Source organism: Orcinus orca, chromosome 18, assembly GCF_937001465.1.
Source record: "Orcinus orca chromosome 18, mOrcOrc1.1, whole genome shotgun sequence".
Lineage (NCBI taxonomy): Eukaryota > Metazoa > Chordata > Mammalia > Artiodactyla > Delphinidae > Orcinus > Orcinus orca.
The window spans coordinates 69,252,318-69,269,667 of record NC_064576.1 but is presented as its reverse complement, the minus strand read 5'-3'; the positions used below and the strand labels follow the sequence as shown (position 1 = coordinate 69,269,667).

At 40.6% G+C, this 17,350-nt stretch overlaps 1 protein-coding gene across 1 annotated transcript in view; it reads left to right on the top strand.

Moving 5' to 3' along the window:
• The window catches only part of KL (klotho), a 38,973-nt gene extending 24,117 nt beyond the window's left edge, over window positions 1-14,856 (top strand). The window contains exons 2-5 of the mRNA XM_004282207.3: window positions 3,342-3,852; window positions 4,607-4,875; window positions 10,530-11,631; window positions 12,159-14,856. Coding sequence (XP_004282255.1) covers window positions 3,342-3,852; window positions 4,607-4,875; window positions 10,530-11,631; window positions 12,159-12,496 — 2,220 coding nt within the window. The 3' untranslated portion in view covers window positions 12,497-14,856. The remainder of the gene's footprint in view (window positions 1-3,341; window positions 3,853-4,606; window positions 4,876-10,529; window positions 11,632-12,158) is intronic.
• Window positions 14,857-17,350: the final 2,494 nt, after the last annotated feature.

Sequence of the window (17,350 nt, the reverse complement as noted above, 5' to 3'; positions counted from 1 at the left end):
TTTTTCCCCCTTGCCTAATTACTCTGGTTAGAACTTGCAATGCACTGTTTCTGTCTTGATCCTGATCTTAGGAAAGTCTTTCACCAGTTGAGTATGATGCTAACTGTGGGTTTTTCAGAAATGCCCCTATCACATCACAGTAGTTCCCTTTTATTCCTGTTTTTTTTTAGTGTTTTTGTCATGAAATACGTTTGGATTTTGTCAAATGCCGTTTCTGCATTCACTGAGATGATCGTACGGGGTTTCCCCTTCTTCATTCCATTAATGTGATGTATTGCATTGATTGATTTTCATATGTTGAACCATCCTTGCATTCCTGGGATAAATCCTACTTGATCATGGTATATACTCCTTTTAGCATGCTGCTGGAATTGTTTTGTCAGTATTTTGTGGAGTTTTTTTTGTATCTATACCCATAAGGGCTATTGGTCTGTAGCTTTTTTTTTTTCTTGTGATGTCCTTATTTTAAAAAAGAGAAATTGAAGCAGAGAAGTCTGTCACTCACAGGTCCTGGAGGAAGTACGTAGCATGCCTTAAGGGACCACATGGGGTGGTTAAGGCAGAGCACAGAGAGAGGGAGAGAGACAGAACCCTGGACTCATGCCTTTAATAGGGTCCATGTGTGAGTGCTTTGGGGTTCCTGGGCCAGATTGGTCAATTCAAACCAGAAGAGGGGTTTTGGTAAGCCCCACAGGGGTCTTTTGTAAGGGGTGCATAAGGCATATACAGTCTGCGAGGCATGGGAGACCTGTTGATCACAGGGGCTATTGGGGAGGTCATCTCAGGAACTTACACTTGTTTGTGATTGTGGGCTGCTATCTAGGCAGGGCATGCGCTTGCATGAGGGGCTAGTGTCAGTTTAAGTTCCCTGTAGGACACACAGTTAAACAAAATGGATGCCAAGGCAGAATACCATGAAGTAGCTAGTTAAACTCTTGACAAATGCTTTACCAGCCATGTGGGGGGTCCCTCAGTCCAGTCAGTCGACACATAAAACTAATCATCACACTTTCCAGTGCTACAAATTTATACTGTACTTCTCTAAAATAATTGACCACTTGAAAAACACTTTCACTTATATCATATTTAATCCTTGCAATGTCCCTGAAGGAGAATAGATGCTGTTCCCATTTGTTCAAAGAAGTACCTGAGGCTCACACTGGTAACAGAGGATTTGGTATCCAAACTTGAGATTCTTCTAATCCAAACTCCAGGTCGTATCACTATATCACAGCGATGCTATGGGCTGAATTCCTCAGCAGGTGGCGTTTCCTTTACCTGCTGTGTTTTTCTTTTTGTTCTGTTGATCCTTTAGGGAGAGAAGGAATAAGCATTCATGGAGACCCTACCATGTGGAAACTCTGTTAGGTGTTTTGTGTAAAGTATCTCATTTAATCCTCATTACAGCCCTGTGAGAGACAGAGGAAAGTTAGTTTTACCTGCCCTGGTTAAGTTATGTGGTCAAAGGCACACAAAAAAGTGATGGAGCAGGAATTTTATCTGATATCAAACACCACGTGTGCACCTCCCTATAGCCAGGGTCATTCGTTTCCTTGCCAGACCTCCTCTGAGCCATGTCAAAGTACTCAAGGTTAGAAGAGTGGTCTGTGATTGTAGACAGTTCTGTATGGCTCTGACTTCAGCTACCTGCAAAACTGACCCATATCAGGAAGTTCTTGGTTGCTGCCACTTCTCCCTGGCCTCCTGACTCCCCCCTCTTAGTGCTTGTCCTGTAGAGGTATGTCTGTTAGGGTTAGGCCATGACTATCCACAGGCTTCAAATCAGCCAAATTAGCGAAGTCCTCTAGGCTAACATCGTGAGTGCTACAGCCTGGATTTCCCCTTTTCTTTTCTGTTTAACTGTCAACTGGTGAGATTTCTTGTCAGTGGGGAAGGGAGAGATAGGGTGGTGAAGGTGAGGAAGATAGAGAAGGGTGGGGTACATCACAAATCCAGCAGCATAGCACAATCAAGCCTCAGTTTCTTGAATCACATGGGCAAAGGCCACTATTATGATCAATATTGTATTCTCCATTTCCTTCCTAGCATATAGATAGCTGCTTTAGGTCATGAAAAAACACATTCCGTGAAATGAAACCTAGTAGATGTTTACTAAGAAACTAAAAATGAAAGACATGCACTATTTGATTCCACTGAAATATCTGGCTGAACTCATAAGAATGGTGATGAGGCCATTCTTGGACACCTGCACTGAAATGAACCGAGAGCAGAATATTAAGGAACAAGGAAGAGGAAGTTTGGCATATGAGTGCAAGAGCTTCTTCAGGCCCAGGGAGTGGAATGAAAACTGGCATGATCATTGGGAGAATGTGAGTCAAACAGAGAATTAGAATGGAATTTTCCAAGAGAATATATTAGGAGAGCAAAAGGCTGATAAACAGCTCTTGCATTTGGAGAAAAACAGGGGGAGTAAATCAGGAATTCAAAAGTAAAGAAAAACCTAATTCAAGTAAGGGAGGAAAAAAAACACTATTCTTTGTAAATAGAAAGGAGACAAATGAAAATAAGATATCAGAAGTCAGCAAGATTTTATGGGAGTCTGAAGTTGATTTAATGGAAGCAAAGCCCATTTCATTGCTGTAGGAAACACCCAGCTGAGTTGCTGATTCACTGTGGACATCTGATCTCTTCAAAGCTGCATTTAGGTGTTTTTGCTCTTGGCTTGTATCTTTTACCCTGCGGGGGTCGGCAGGAAGCCAGCCATGTCCCAGAGTACTGGGTGGTGGGCCAAGATTAGATGTCGGAGTTGGTTCTTTACTGCGCTGATTCTTCTTAGAGAAGAACAAAGATTGTGAGAACATGTGTTAGAATTTTTGTTATGAGACATGAATACAAAATATTAAATTGACTCCAACAATTTAAGTCGACTTGAAAACTCCCGGTCTCTTAGGATAAAAAAATATAATCCTATTTAGAAATTCCTGGTGTAATCACAGATGTGGGATTGACTCTTTTCGCGAAGGCTATTAATTAAAAACTACATAATCCAAAGTCATTTAAGTAGTAAGATATTATAACAAATTCTTATTTCATTAACTTTTCAAAGTATGAATAATAACTACATATTCAACACAAGAAATTCACATTTTTCCACTGGCTGCTGAAAAACAGTGGAAATGATTCCAGTTATGGTTGCAGCTCACTGTGGGCTGACTTACCTCTGGAATTATTTATTGGTTCCAGGTGACTTTTACATTGTGGGGTTAGTCATTAGGTTAGACTTGATGAGAAACAGATACAACTAGAAATGGGGATTCAAATACATGTTGTATTTCTGCTCACAATCAGAGATAAATTCACCGTGGTTTTTCTCTTTATAGGCTCACGCCAAGATCTGGCATCTCTACAATACTTCTTTCCGCCCCACTCAGGGAGGCCAGGTGTCCATTGCCCTGAGCTCCCACTGGATCAGTCCTCGAAGGATGACTGAACATAGCATCAAAGAATGTCAGAAATCTCTTGACTTTGTCCTAGGCTGGTTTGCCAAACCCGTATTTATTGATGGGGACTATCCTGAGAGCATGAAGAATAACCTTTCATCTCTTCTGCCTGATTTTACTGAATCTGAGAAAAAGTTCATCAAGGGAACAGCCGACTTTTTTGCTCTTTCCTTTGGACCAACCTTGAGTTTTCAACTGTTGGACCCTCAGATGAAGTTCCGTCAGTTGGAATCTCCCAGCCTGAGGCAACTCCTTTCCTGGATTGACCTTGAGTATAACCACCCTCAAATATTTATTGTGGAAAATGGCTGGTTTGTTTCAGGGACCACCAAGAGAGATGATGCCAAATATATGTATTACCTCAAAAAATTCATAATGGAAACCTTAAAAGGTAGGATTGTGGATAAAATCCTCATTTTCTGCCAGAATCCACTGGAAAAACAATCTTTAAGATGATCTTAATAAACTGTGTGAATTTATAGTTTTTAATCAGAATGTAGAAATTCATTTTGACAATAGTAGGAATGCATTTATGTAACACCTTTCTCATTTGGGACCTTGAGGAACTTGAATTAATTTTTTAAACTCGTTTCATAAATGAGAAACTGGGTTATAATGTTTAAAATTACTAGACTTTCAGAGTTACTACTCTAGATTTTTTAGATTATATTAAAGATTAAGTAAATCCCAAGATATCTAGATCTCTGTACACATTTTTCAGTTCAGATTGCTTGTACTGAATAAAACACTTTTTATTAAAGAAAAAAAGGAATATCAATATTTTCTGAAGAAAAGAGTAAGTAGTCCATGCCTTTGAAGACTTAATTCATTTACTGCATCAGGCACAAAGATAGGTGCTTAGGATAGAAAGTAGAACAAGATATCTTGGCCCAAAGAGCACCCACTAGAAATAAGGGAAATTCAGATAAAAGCATATTGGAGATAAGCCTATTTGTGAAGACATTTAGTAATATTTGTAGAGTTATCTAGGTTCTCTTAGAGCCTTTCATTAGTGAGAAGGGTCATCAGTTTACCAAACAATAAGCATTATACTTACTGAAGTAGTAAAATCCTCAAATGCTCTTGAATCATGAGACGAGTGCCCATCACAGGGTCATGTTGCTCTTGTCCTCTTTCCTTTGCAGCCATCAGGCTGGACGGGGTGGATGTCATCGGGTACACCGCGTGGTCCCTCATGGATGGCTTCGAGTGGCACAGAGGCTACAGCATCAGACGTGGACTCTTCTACGTCGACTTTCTAAGCCAGGATAAGAAGTTGTTGCCGAAGTCTTCAGCCTTGTTCTACCAGAAGCTGATAGAGAAAAATGGCTTCCCTCCTTTACCTGAAAATCAACCCCTAGAAGGGACATTTCCCTGTGACTTTGCTTGGGGAATTGTTGACAACTACATTCAAGTAAGTCAGCTGACAAAACCAATCCGCAGTCTCACCAAGCCCTATCACTAGTAAGTAGTACTTCCTTATTAGGTTGTCATGGCACATTGTCCATTCCTCAGGCCAAACGTGGTTCCTTAGTGAGCGCGTTAAAGGCACGCTGCACTCTTCTCTCCAAAAATCTTCCTAGCTTCATCTTGCACTTTAAATCAGCTCCAAGGGGAACAGATTAAAAATATATCCATCTTTAAGATCTGATAGGATAGTGAAAGATAAAACAGTCTCTTTTAATACCATGGTTTTCAACCCCTTTTAAAGTAGTTGTTCTTCCATAAACAAGATATAAAACAGAACTCCACATTATCTGAGATCTTGGTGGAGCTGCTGAGATTGAAGCAGGAGCATCAGGCGGAGCCCTCCTGAGGCATAACTGTGGAACCCCCAAGCTTGTGGAAATACCTCCAGAAAGAAAAACCCTTGCTCTATGATTCACTGATCGGAATGCCATTTCTAGCAACAGTTTTTGAATTGCAGTGGTAATGAAGTTCTTCAAAATGGTCAACCAATATTTATTGAGCATCTGCTGTGTAGTTAGCCCTCAATATTATTTTTAATTTTTCCAACTTTAAAAGAATCTGTTTTCTAGAGTTTGATTGAATACTTTAGCGAGCACTTTTTGGATGCTTAGTGTGTACAAAGCCCTGTGTTAATTGCTGGGGGGAGGGGACCTGGTTGAGGGGAGTACACACTAAGATGAGTAAGATACGACCCCTGCTTTCAAAGGAGTCTATTGAGGGAAAATGATGGGTCGCAAATAGTTTGACAGTGTGAACAGAGCATGGTGGTAAGTGAGCAGGGTGGGGAGGGAGTGGAGGTGTTGCTGAACAGAGTCTGTGTGTGAAAATAGAGACCAAGACGGAGACAAAGTTTGGTATCCACAGACAAGCAAAGGGTTTAGCATGTTGGGTGCTTCTAGCCAATTCACTGGTTCTGCTGGGGAGGAAAAATAACTTTTCCTCTACCCTTCTGAGTTCTTAACTGAGACCCCTGTAATAAGAGATAGATTAACATGAGAAGAACAAACAGAAGTTTATTAGTATGTTTACCTCATGTGTACATGGGAGACGCTCTGAGAAAAATGAGTAACTCCCCAGGGTGGCTTAGAGTTCAGGCTTAAATACCATCTTAATAGGAAAAGGGGAAAAGTAAATGCTTTTTAGGAAAGATGAATGGGCCCTTAAAAGAATAGATGGGAGCTATGATAGTTTGTGACAAAGTTTGCCTGCATGTGATGTTGGCTTTGAATATCCTCTCCTGTGATAAATCTTCCCTGCTTGGTGAAACTCCCACAAAGGGATTTATGACAATCCTTTTGAGTTCCTTTTGGAGGATCTGTCTCTAGGCAGATAAGAGGAGTTCAGAGAAAGCCTTTCCCTTGCATTTGCTATTTTTCAAGTACCTGCAGCTCAAAATAATCAATATACTGAAGGGGCATTTTTGAGGTGGCATGCCCTGAACTTCTACAGTCATATTTGGGGACGGCATATTCTGTTACCTTTCAGTTCGAAAGAGGTGTTTGGAAGAGTGCTTGGATCTGAGGGAAGGCCTTCTAGTTGAAATGGGTTGCTGTTGTTTTGGTAAATATCAAATTGAAATCTTTGATTTATGGGAGAATAAGTCAACACCTGGTGGTGCAGTGGTTAAGACTCCATGCTCCCAATTCAGGGGGCCCAGTTTCGATCCCTGGTCAGGGAACTAGATCCCACATGCATGCCGCAACTAAGAGTTCACCTGCCACAACTAAGATCCCATGCAACCAAATAAATAAATAATTAAGAAAAAATTTTTTTAAAATCAACACCATCCTTAATACTTTTTTTGCTGAGTTGTATTATTCTTACATCTTATTCAGACCTCCAGTTAGTTTTAGGGACAGTCTCAACTTCAGTCCCTTCCTTACATTTGAAAGGCATCCAATGAGGACACAGGGAGTGGGAAGGGTAAGCTGGGACGAAGTGAGAGAGTGGCATGGACATATATACACGACCAAATGTAAAATAGATAGCTAATGCGAAGCAGCCGCAAAGCACAGGGAGATCAGCTCGGTGCTTTGTGACCACCTAGAAGGGGGGGGATAGGGAGGGTGGGAGGGAGACGCAAGAGGGAGGGGATATGGGGATATATGTGTATGTATAGCTGATTCACTTTATGATACAGCAGAAACTAACACACCATTGTAAAGCAATTATACTCCAATAAAGATGTTAAAAAAAAAAAAAAAGGCATCCAAGGAACGCTGTGTTTGCAAGGATATCTGAGCCCAGTAGCTTGTCTTCCTGGCTCCGGGTTTTCCTCCCTCCTCCATCTCCCCTTCTCCCTCAGCCCACTGCTATTTGGAACCTCCCCATCCTAATTTCTCCTGCAGTGGGATCCACAGTGGGGGTTCAAGTAGGATCTGAAGCGGCAGAGGTGGTGCTAGTGATGGAGGAGGGAAGGAGGAAGGAAGGAAGCGGGGAAGGCCACTTCCTAGTGCATCCTGGTTGGTCCCTGGTCCTTTTTCTACCTCTTGACCTTCTTCTGAGCCCTGCTTCTTGCTGGGCCCTGGGACCCTAGTCACTGAGGGCTCGTGCTCTGTCCCATCTCTGACAGCAGCCCAGCCAGGGCTGGTAATTCCCAGCTTTGTCTTTTGAGGAGAGAAGGCTCCGCCAGCGTTTCTGTGCAGATGGTATGAACTCAGGGAGCAGTGGGGACATTTGTGGGGAGCCCTTTCACTCCTGCTTTGTTCCCATCCAGGGACTGTGTCTGCCTTGGGAACTGGTCAGTGGTGAGAATGTTTTAAGAGTACATCTTACTTCTTCCAGAGAGAAGAACTCTGATCAGAGGCGACAAGTACGGCAGGCAGCGAAGAGGTAGGGAGATAGGGAGAGATTTCCTTTTTCTGCTCCCTAGAGGCAGTTGTTTAGACTTTGATTTAATGCCAGCCACCCATCAGCCCTGGAGCTTTGCCCTCGGGCTGCACAGCTCAGGGCCCCTGCTACCTTCACCTAGCCGAGCCGCCTGGCCCCGCTCCCTGCTGACCCAGCCAGACACAGACCCTCTGCGGACCGCAGCTCCTCTAGAAGCTCTCTAGTGGGAAAAGGCTGCAACTGCTCTTTTATTCTTTCTGCTTTTCACCTGGAGCGTTTGTACTACTGTGGCGGCTCTCTTCCCAAGCTAATAACTTCCTACCTGACAAAGTAAAAACAAGTTTTTTGTTAGGACAGTTCTGATGAGTGTATGGGTAAGTTTTAATTTACAAGCAGGTCTCTATACTTTTAATGCATTAGAAGTGAATTTCATTTTTATTTTATTTTATTTTTTTTGTCGTTCAATCGATATTTATTAAGTACCTACCACTATGCTCAGACCAGGGAATAGTGAGACAAATACACTTAGGTGCCTACCTCTGTTCAAATACACAGGCTGGTAAGAAAAACAGCAAGACCCATCATGGTGTTTTTAGCTGGCAATACCTTTTTTTTTTTAAACATCTTTATTGGAGTATAATTGCTTTACAGTGGTGTGTTAGTTTCTGCTTTATAACAAAGTGAATCAGCTATACATATACATATGTTCCCATATCTCCTCCCTCTTGCGTCTCCCTCCCTCCCTCCCTATCCCACCCTTCTAGGTGGTCACAAAGCACCGAGCTGATCTCCCTGTGCTATGTGGCTGCTTCCCACTAGCTATCTATTTTACGTTTGGTAGTGTATATATGTCCATGCCACTCTCTCACTTCGTCCCAGCTTACCCTTCCCCCTCCCCGTGTCCTCAAGTCCATTCTCTACATATAAGTGAATCTCAAACCATTGAAATTTATCTTTTCACTCCTGGCTAGTGTTTCAAACTCCCAGTATGAATGAGGCATGCATTTCACCTGAAAAGCTTTAAAAATAACATCTCATTAACACCACCTGTCTGAAGTCTGATCTTAGGCTTGTTCACATGGATTGTCACTGTCCTTGGGCCTAATTTCCCAGCCAGGAGGTTTGTTTTCCCATAACCACTAATGCTCATAGCTCACAAATACAAAACCTGCTATGTACTGGGGACGTAGAGCTTTTTTAACATTGGCCACTGTTAGGGAAACATTTCTTCCGTAATATACTGAATACCTATATTATAACCTTCTGAAAGGTTCAACTTTCTTTTTTCTTTTTTTTTTATTAAGAAATAAGTCAGTACATCAGTGGAGATTATATAGAATTTTGCCTAAACACCCATTTATAAATGTCCTGTATTTTTAAGAAATAGGGTATAAATAGAAATTATACCCTAGTCTCTCATGTTTGTTTTCAGATGGACTGAATAAAAGCTGTTGTTCTGGAACAATTATGGTAGAAAAGTTACGAATTTTGTCAACTCAGAGCTCTGTAAAAATAATCCAAATAATTCCTTCAAGCTATGAACACTTTCACTTCCAAAGAGTATACAAATATTTTCTCTTGCAAAGCTGAGGAAACATGATTTGTGGGTGCATCACAGTGGAAAAATACTTCTGACAGCATTCCCACAGCATTAGAGGAAATGCATGTGTGGGTGATCTACAAGGGACAATTCTCCAGAAAAAGCAATTTCCCTCTGACACGCTGTATTTTATTACTTTCCTTTATAAGCACAGCACTGACCCCTCTAGAGAAACAAGCTCATTTGCAACAGGCCTGAAAAATGCAAGGAAACCTCTGCTAGAGATTCAAAACCAGAGTTTGACCCCAGCTTTTATATAGAGGGTCAAACTGAGGAATCAATTCTAACAGGATTATTTCTGAGGAGAAAACTGGCTTTGGTGGCGGATCCTTGGGATGAACTTTCAGTTTCCATTCCTGCCATGGTTGGCATGAGGAGGAAGGATTTTGTGATTTTGATTTTGCAATTTGTCCACTTTCCTAAATACATGTTTTCATTTTGAAGGCTTGTAAATCAGAGGTTGAGAACCATTATTGTCATGATTGTCACAGAAAAATAATTTAGAAATTTTTAAAAAGCTATGTTAAAATATCCCATTATGGGTGGATGACAGAATTGTTTTCCACATTCTCTATCACTTTCTACCATCAGTCAGAATGAGTTTGCTAAATTCTGTTATGGACTCTAATGCCAATAAAAGGCAACCGTTATGCTTATTTTCCACGTCCTTCACCTAGAGCAAACCTCCATTTAGAACGTGATTTTAAGAAGCGCAATTTAATCTTAAATATCGTTTCATTTTCTGACTCTCACTCAGGTTTTAAGCTTTATCATTTTTTTGTCTAGTTTTTTTTAAATTTGAAAGCCTCGTATCATTAGTGATTTCTTACACTAAAAGAAAAACGTCCAAAATATTCTGCTTGCTTAACGCAGACCAGAGGCGTGTGAGGATTATTAATGTTTGTCATCTGAAGTGACCCCAAAAATTCAGATTTTTTTTAACATTAATCCAGAGTTACAGAGAACTATGGGAAAAACAAATGTGCACCCATCAAAGGGAAATATTTTCTTCTCCAAGAACTTCCTCTTTATGAAAAAATAGTTTAAAAATTCAGCTAGAAAGGTTTCTGTTTTTACCTATTTCGCTGGCTGGTTTTGTCAAAAGAACTGCGTTGAACGGCTTTCCAGGACCGTCCAGGTGAGGCTAACGGTTACTCTCCTCCTGCCAGGTGGACACCACTCTGTCTCAGTTTACCGACCCCAACGTTTACCTGTGGGATGTCCACCACAGTAAAAGGCTTATTAAGGTGGACGGGGTTGTGACCAAGAAGAGGAAATCCTACTGCGTTGACTTCGCCGCCATCCGGCCCCAGATCGCCTTACTCCGGGAAATGCACGTGTCGCATTTCCACTTTTTCCTGGACTGGGCGCTGATCCTGCCGCTGGGGAACCAGTCGCAGGTCAACCGCACGGTCCTGCGCTACTATCGCTGCATGGCCAGCGAGCTCGTGCGTGCCAACATCACGCCGGTGGTGGCCCTGTGGCGCCCCGCGGCCCCGCACCAGGGGCTGCCGCCACCCCTGGCCCGGCACGGCGCCTGGGAGAATCCTCATACCGCCCTGGCTTTTGCAGAGTACGCCAGCCTGTGCTTTCGAGACCTCGGCCACCACGTCAAGTTCTGGATCACGATGAACGAGCCGTCCACGCGGAACATGACGTATATCGCGGGGCACCACCTCCTGAAGGCCCACGCGTTGGCCTGGCGCGTGTACGATGAGAAGTTTAGGCGCTCTCAGAAGGGTAGAATATCCATAGCCCTGCAGGCGGATTGGATAGAACCGGCCTGCCCTCTCTCCCCAAAAGACCAAGAAGTGGCCGAGCGGGTTTTGCAATTTGACATTGGCTGGCTGGCCGAGCCCATTTTCGGCTCCGGGGATTATCCACGCGTGATGAGGGACTGGCTGAACCAGAGGAACAATTTCCTCCTGCCTTATTTCACTGACGAGGAAAAAAAGCTAATCCGGGGTTCCTTTGACTTTTTGGCTTTAAGCCATTACACCACCATCCTTGTAGACTGGGAAAAAGAAGATCCAGTAAAATATAATGATTACCTGGCGGTGCAAGAAATGACTGACATCACCTGGCTCAACTCCCCAAGTCAGGTGGCCGTGGTGCCCTGGGGGTTACGCAAGGTACTGAATTGGCTGAAGTCCAAGTACGGAGACCTCCCCATGTATATAATCTCCAACGGCATCGACGATGATCCGCACGCAGCCGAAGACAATCTGAGGGTGTATTACATGAAGAATTACATAAACGAAGCTCTGAAAGGTAAGGAGCCCCCGAAACAGCAGTCTCTTGAGGGTTAAGTCACCTGAGAGCCTGATACCTGATAGAAACTCTCAAACATACACACACTATCACCTGCAGAGAAAGTGCTATCTATTCCTTGACACACTGAAAAAGTCCAAGTGCTAGCTAGTATTTTCCCCAGGGATAAAGGAGTTTGGCTAAAAGAGGAAGATGGAATATCCCTCCCACCTACTCTGGGTGGAATAAACCCTGGACTATCTTGTCCTCCATATAAGATGGCTTCACAGCAGTCTTGACTGCTTCACGTACTTAAAGATTTAACCCAGGTGCATCCTAGTAGGCTTAATTATGTAAAACCTACTATGTTAAATGTATTTACCTCTTTGTCTTCGGATACAAGAAGGCTTTTCTGATTAAATCTAATTAAATCTGAAGCTTTATTAAATGGTATTGACATTTTTGCTGATATGCCAGGGCTATGTAAAAGCAAAGTGTTGTGTGCAAAATGTTTTCATAACTTTTCTCCTGTCCTTTTGTTTTTCTAGCCTATGTATTGGATGGTATCAATCTTTGTGGATACTTTGCTTATTCATTTAATGATCACACAGCTCCGAAGTTTGGCCTGTATCGTTATGCTGCAAATCAGTTTGAGCCCAAACCATCCATGAAACATTACAGGAAAATTATTGACAACAATGGCTTCCCAGGTCCCAAAACCCTGGGAAGATTTTGTCCAGAAGAATTCACCCTGTGTACAGAGTGCAGCTTTTTTCATACCCGAAAGTCTTTACTGGCTTTCATAGCTTTTCTATTTTTTGCTTTTATTATTTCTCTTTCTCTTATTTTTTACTACTCTAAGAGAGGCAGAAGAAGTTACAAATAGTCTTGATATTTTTCTCATTCATTTATTTGAAATAATTGTACACACACAGCAGCTGTTAACCATTTGTACTTCTCAGTGTTGTGAAACTGTAGATTTTATATATCTGACTTCTAGAAGACCTTTTTGTAGCATTTGACAGAGCTTTTGAAATGAGCATAAGTGATTGTAAAATATTGAATAATGTGAATAGTGCCTGGATTTGTTCTTTTTGGCAGGGGGGTGTTAAAAAGAATACTGACAGGGGCTGTCATTTCTGCAGCACATTCTGTAACAAAAGCATGAGAAATGGGAACCATTCTGTAACATTTTTACAGAAATTGAATGACAAAATTAAGAATATTTTTTGTCTGTGCCCATTGCTATATGCAGTGTTTATCTTGAAGTCATATTGCAAGTATTGGAATCAAAAGTTAAGTCCCAAGTAACCATATCTTAACTGCCATGATATGCCTAATGGTCTCTGCTGAGCCAAGTTTCCCTTGAAAAAGAAGATGGCAGAATATAGAACAGATGACAAAGGGCCCTCGGCTGGAATGTTCCTTTTAAAGCAGTGTTTCTATCAAATACTGTTATATTAATTTACATATCTGGTTAATGATAGGCTTAGCAGAACAAATGACAGAACTTTATATTTTATGTAAGTATAAAATATATTTTTTTATATTTCGAGGCACTCTCTAAACCCCAGGTCCTTGAGGGCTTTGTGTCCCTGTCGAGGGCCTGCACACATGGACTTTCACTAAATGTGTGCAGAAAAATATGCATGAATTATGCAATATTAGGCCCTTAAAGAAGCATAAACCGACTGTGAAATGCATTATACTGCAGTGGCTGGAGGGGGAGGAAAGGAGGAAAAAGGACTTGTTATGAGCAACATTGTGATTAATTTTATTATAAACTCTTTTATTTAGAGCAGACCTTGGAATGAATGAGGTGACCTTTTCTGAGAGAATAAGAACGAAATAATAACTTACTTTATGAGGAGTGACTCCACTTTCTGTTCTTTAGAATATGCCAAAATTTCTTTGAATTGAGTCTTAAAAATTCTTAGTAGGTTCAAAAGCATTTGGTCTAATAACGCTGGAAGATTTGTTTCTGTAATTGCTGAGGTCCATTTTATATTTTTGCTGCTACTTCTGTGGAGCTAGCTTTGAATGAGTTTTGCTTCGAACTTTTATACAGAAACATGCTATGGATTTTTAGAAAGGGCTAATTAGATCTTATCCTTTAAAGCCCCTTAAATAAGTCTTGCTGATTTTCAGACAGGGAAGTCTGTTGCACTGGAGTTGGGGATTATCCTAATGTTTGTTTTATAGATAAGCCAAAATTATATCAGGCAAGATAAATCAATATCATGTCTGGCATAACTAATCTTGCTGACACAGGGTTCTAGTGAATAAAAAAAAAAAACTGTACTGTATCATGTATCATCTTTAGAGGTGGTATGATTTTTTTCCATGAAAGATAAGCTTTTGGTGGTACTCTTAAAAATTAGACTTATTGTTAAAATTGCAAACTAGAGAATAATAGTTTATTTTATGTATATATTTTTCTGATTATAATAGTAATATATGCTCATTGTAAAAACTTAAAAACACAGAAACTGTATATAAAGAAAAAAATAACCTGTAATTTCACCACCTTGAGGTAGCCACTATTAACATAGTGTATGTATTTTATTTTACATAGAGTCAGATCATATTGTAAATAGTTATGTGTCTTTATTAATTTTCATTGTGTGCATTTCCTTTGTCAGTCTTCAAAGGCATAATTTTTGATAGCTGTAGAGTAATTCCACTATATGAATTTATCACAACTTATTTAATGATTCCTATTTGTTGGACTAGTTTCTTATTGTTAATTACCGTTAAATAATGGATTTTATTTAAAAATAATTTTCTTGCTACAGCATTTAATTTCCTTGAGTGTGGAGAGAAGCAGTTCTGTCCCTTGATAAAGAATTGTAATAAATCTGCCTGAAACTTTTTCTTACATCACCAAATAACTAGATAAATTTCTTAATTATTTTGTTCTTTTGGGTTGATTAAACCACCTAGAATATGATCTGAGTGGTGAAGAAAGGGATCCGAAAGCAGGAGTGAAGTTCGAGGCTGGAAGACGGTAGGGGTGGGGAGGGTGCTCCAAGCTAATCCCTATGGTTGAGCTGAGAGGGAGTTTCAGACACTGAAAGAGACAGGAGACGCCAAAGAACCAATGAGAAATGACACTTCAGCATCATTCAGCAAAGTTATCAGGTGAGCATCACGCTAACTTTGAGTCCCCGTAGACCTTAGGGGGAGGTCGGTGGCTCACCCCAAGCGGGAAGGGGGAGTGGGCGGGGCGCCGCTCAGGTGACGCTGGGAACCCGGAGGCAGCAGAAGGTGCTAGAAGGGCTTTCTGGTCCATCGGGGATGGAATCCTCATTTCTTAACTGGCTTCTCAGGGCATTACTTCTTCCATTGATGCTTTACTTTCATGAATTCTGAGTTTTTCACCATGTTACATATATGTTTTAAAATATAGAGACCATTCCCTTGGAAGTCCTACATCTCAATACCTTTCGGGGCCAGCTGTGCAGCGGCATTAAGTGGTAAGCCGTGGTCCCCAAGGCCTCTGGGCTAATTTCTGCCATATTTCTGTTTGCTCTACATTCCAGGTTCCTTCCTTTGAACCTGGGGTTGGGGAGTGAGAGGGGGAGGAGAGGTGTGGTGGGTCATGCACTTATGCCCCATTCATTTTGCTTTAGTTTGGAAGGATGGTTTTTCATATTCATTTAAGGATATTTTTCATTTTATCTTTGGACTTCCACAGATAGTAATTAGAATCTACTAATGCCTCGGAAACATTTCTTTTTATTATTTATTATAATGCCATCCAACAGAGATATAATGCTAGCCACATATTTTAAATTTTCTAGTAGTCACATTAAAAAAATAAAAGGCATAGAAAATAAAGCTTGATACTATACAGTATTTTATTTTCCCCAACATATCCAAAATATTATAATTTCAATATGCAGTCAATATAAAAATGATTGAGAGTTTTACATACTTTTTTGGGCTACTAAGTCTTAGAAATCTGGTGTGTGTTTTACACAAAGCGCACATCTTGTGCTCAATTTGGACTGTATACTGTAAGTAGCTACATGTGGGCAATGGCTACTCCATTGGATAGTAAAGGTCTATAAAGAGAGACTTGCTCTGCTACGTAAATTAGCTGCATTATTAAGCTATCCAAAGTATTTAATGAATTACAAGAATAAACATTTTTTTTTCAACAATCTTCTGAGGTCTAAAATCCAAAGAAATTATTGGCATGTAAATTTACCATTAAACTAAAACTACTGATTAAAACAAATATTTTAAAGACTTTTGTGGATGGAAGAATTCTGCAATTCTGAACATCGTAATTCAGGTGCTGGAATTAAACTGATTTTCTTTTTACATAGTCTATAATCCAGTCTTTTCTCTAATTCAACTTGCCCCTTTCTGAATTAATAGAGCAATTACTATATTGTTCTATAGCATCTCCATTTAATATTTATTTATTTATTTTTTCCATTTTAACATCTTTATTGGAGTATAATTGCTTTACAATGGTATGTTAGTTTCAGCTTCACAACAAAATGAATCAGTTATATATATACATATGTTCCCATATCTCTTCCCGCTTGCGTCTCCCTCCCTCCCACCCTCCCTATCCCACCCCTCCAGGCGGTCACAAACCACCGAGCTGATCTCCCTGTGCTATGCGGCTGCTTCCCACTAGCTATCTACCTTACGTTTGGTAGTGTATATATGTCCATGCCACTCTCGCTTTGTCACCGTTTACCCTTCCCCCTCCCCATAGCCTCAAGTCCATCCTCTAGTAAGTCTGTGTCTTTATTCCTGTTTCACCCCTAGGTTTTTCATGACATTTTTTTTTTCTTAAATTCCATATATATGTGTTAGCATACGGTATTTGTCTCTCTCTTTCTGACTTACTTCACTCTGTATGACAGACTCTAGGTCTATCCACCTCATTACAAATAGCTTAATTTCGTTTCTTTTTATGGCTGAGTAATATTCCATTGTATATATGTGCCACATCTTCTTTATCCATTCATCCGATGATGGACACTTAGGTTGTTTCCATCTCTGGGCTATTGTAAATAGAGCTGCAATGAACATTTTGGTACATGACTCTTTTTGAATTATGGTTTTCTCAGGGTATATGCCCAGTAGTGGGATTGCTGGGTCATATGGTAGTTCTATTTGTAGTTTTTTAAGGAACCTCCATACTGTTCTCCACAGTGGCTGTATCAATTTACATTCCCACCAACAGTGTAAGAGGGTTCCCTTTTCTCCACACCCTCTCCAGCATTTATTGTTTCTAGATTTTTTGATGATGGCCATTCTGACTGGTGTGAGATGATATCTCATTGTAGTTTTGATTTGCATTTCTCTAATGATTAGTGATGTTGAGCATTCTTTCATGTGTTTGTTGGCACTCTGTATATCTTCTTTGGAGAAATGTCTATTTAGGTCTTCTGCCCATTTTTGGATTGGGTTGTTTGTTTTTTTGTTATTAAGCTGCATGAGCTGCTTATAAATTTTGGAGATTAATCCTTTGTCAGTTGCTTCATTTGCAAATATTTTCTCCCATTCTGAGGGTTGTCTTTTGGTCTTCTTTATGGTTTCCTTTGCTGCACAAAAGCTTTTAAGTTTCATTAGGTCCCATTTGTTTACTTTTGTTTTTATTTCCATTACTCTAGGAGGTGGGTCAAAAAGGACCTTGCTGTGATTTATGTCATAGAGTGTCCTGCCTATGTTTTCCTCTAAGAGTTTGATAGTTTCTGGCCTTACATTTAGGTCT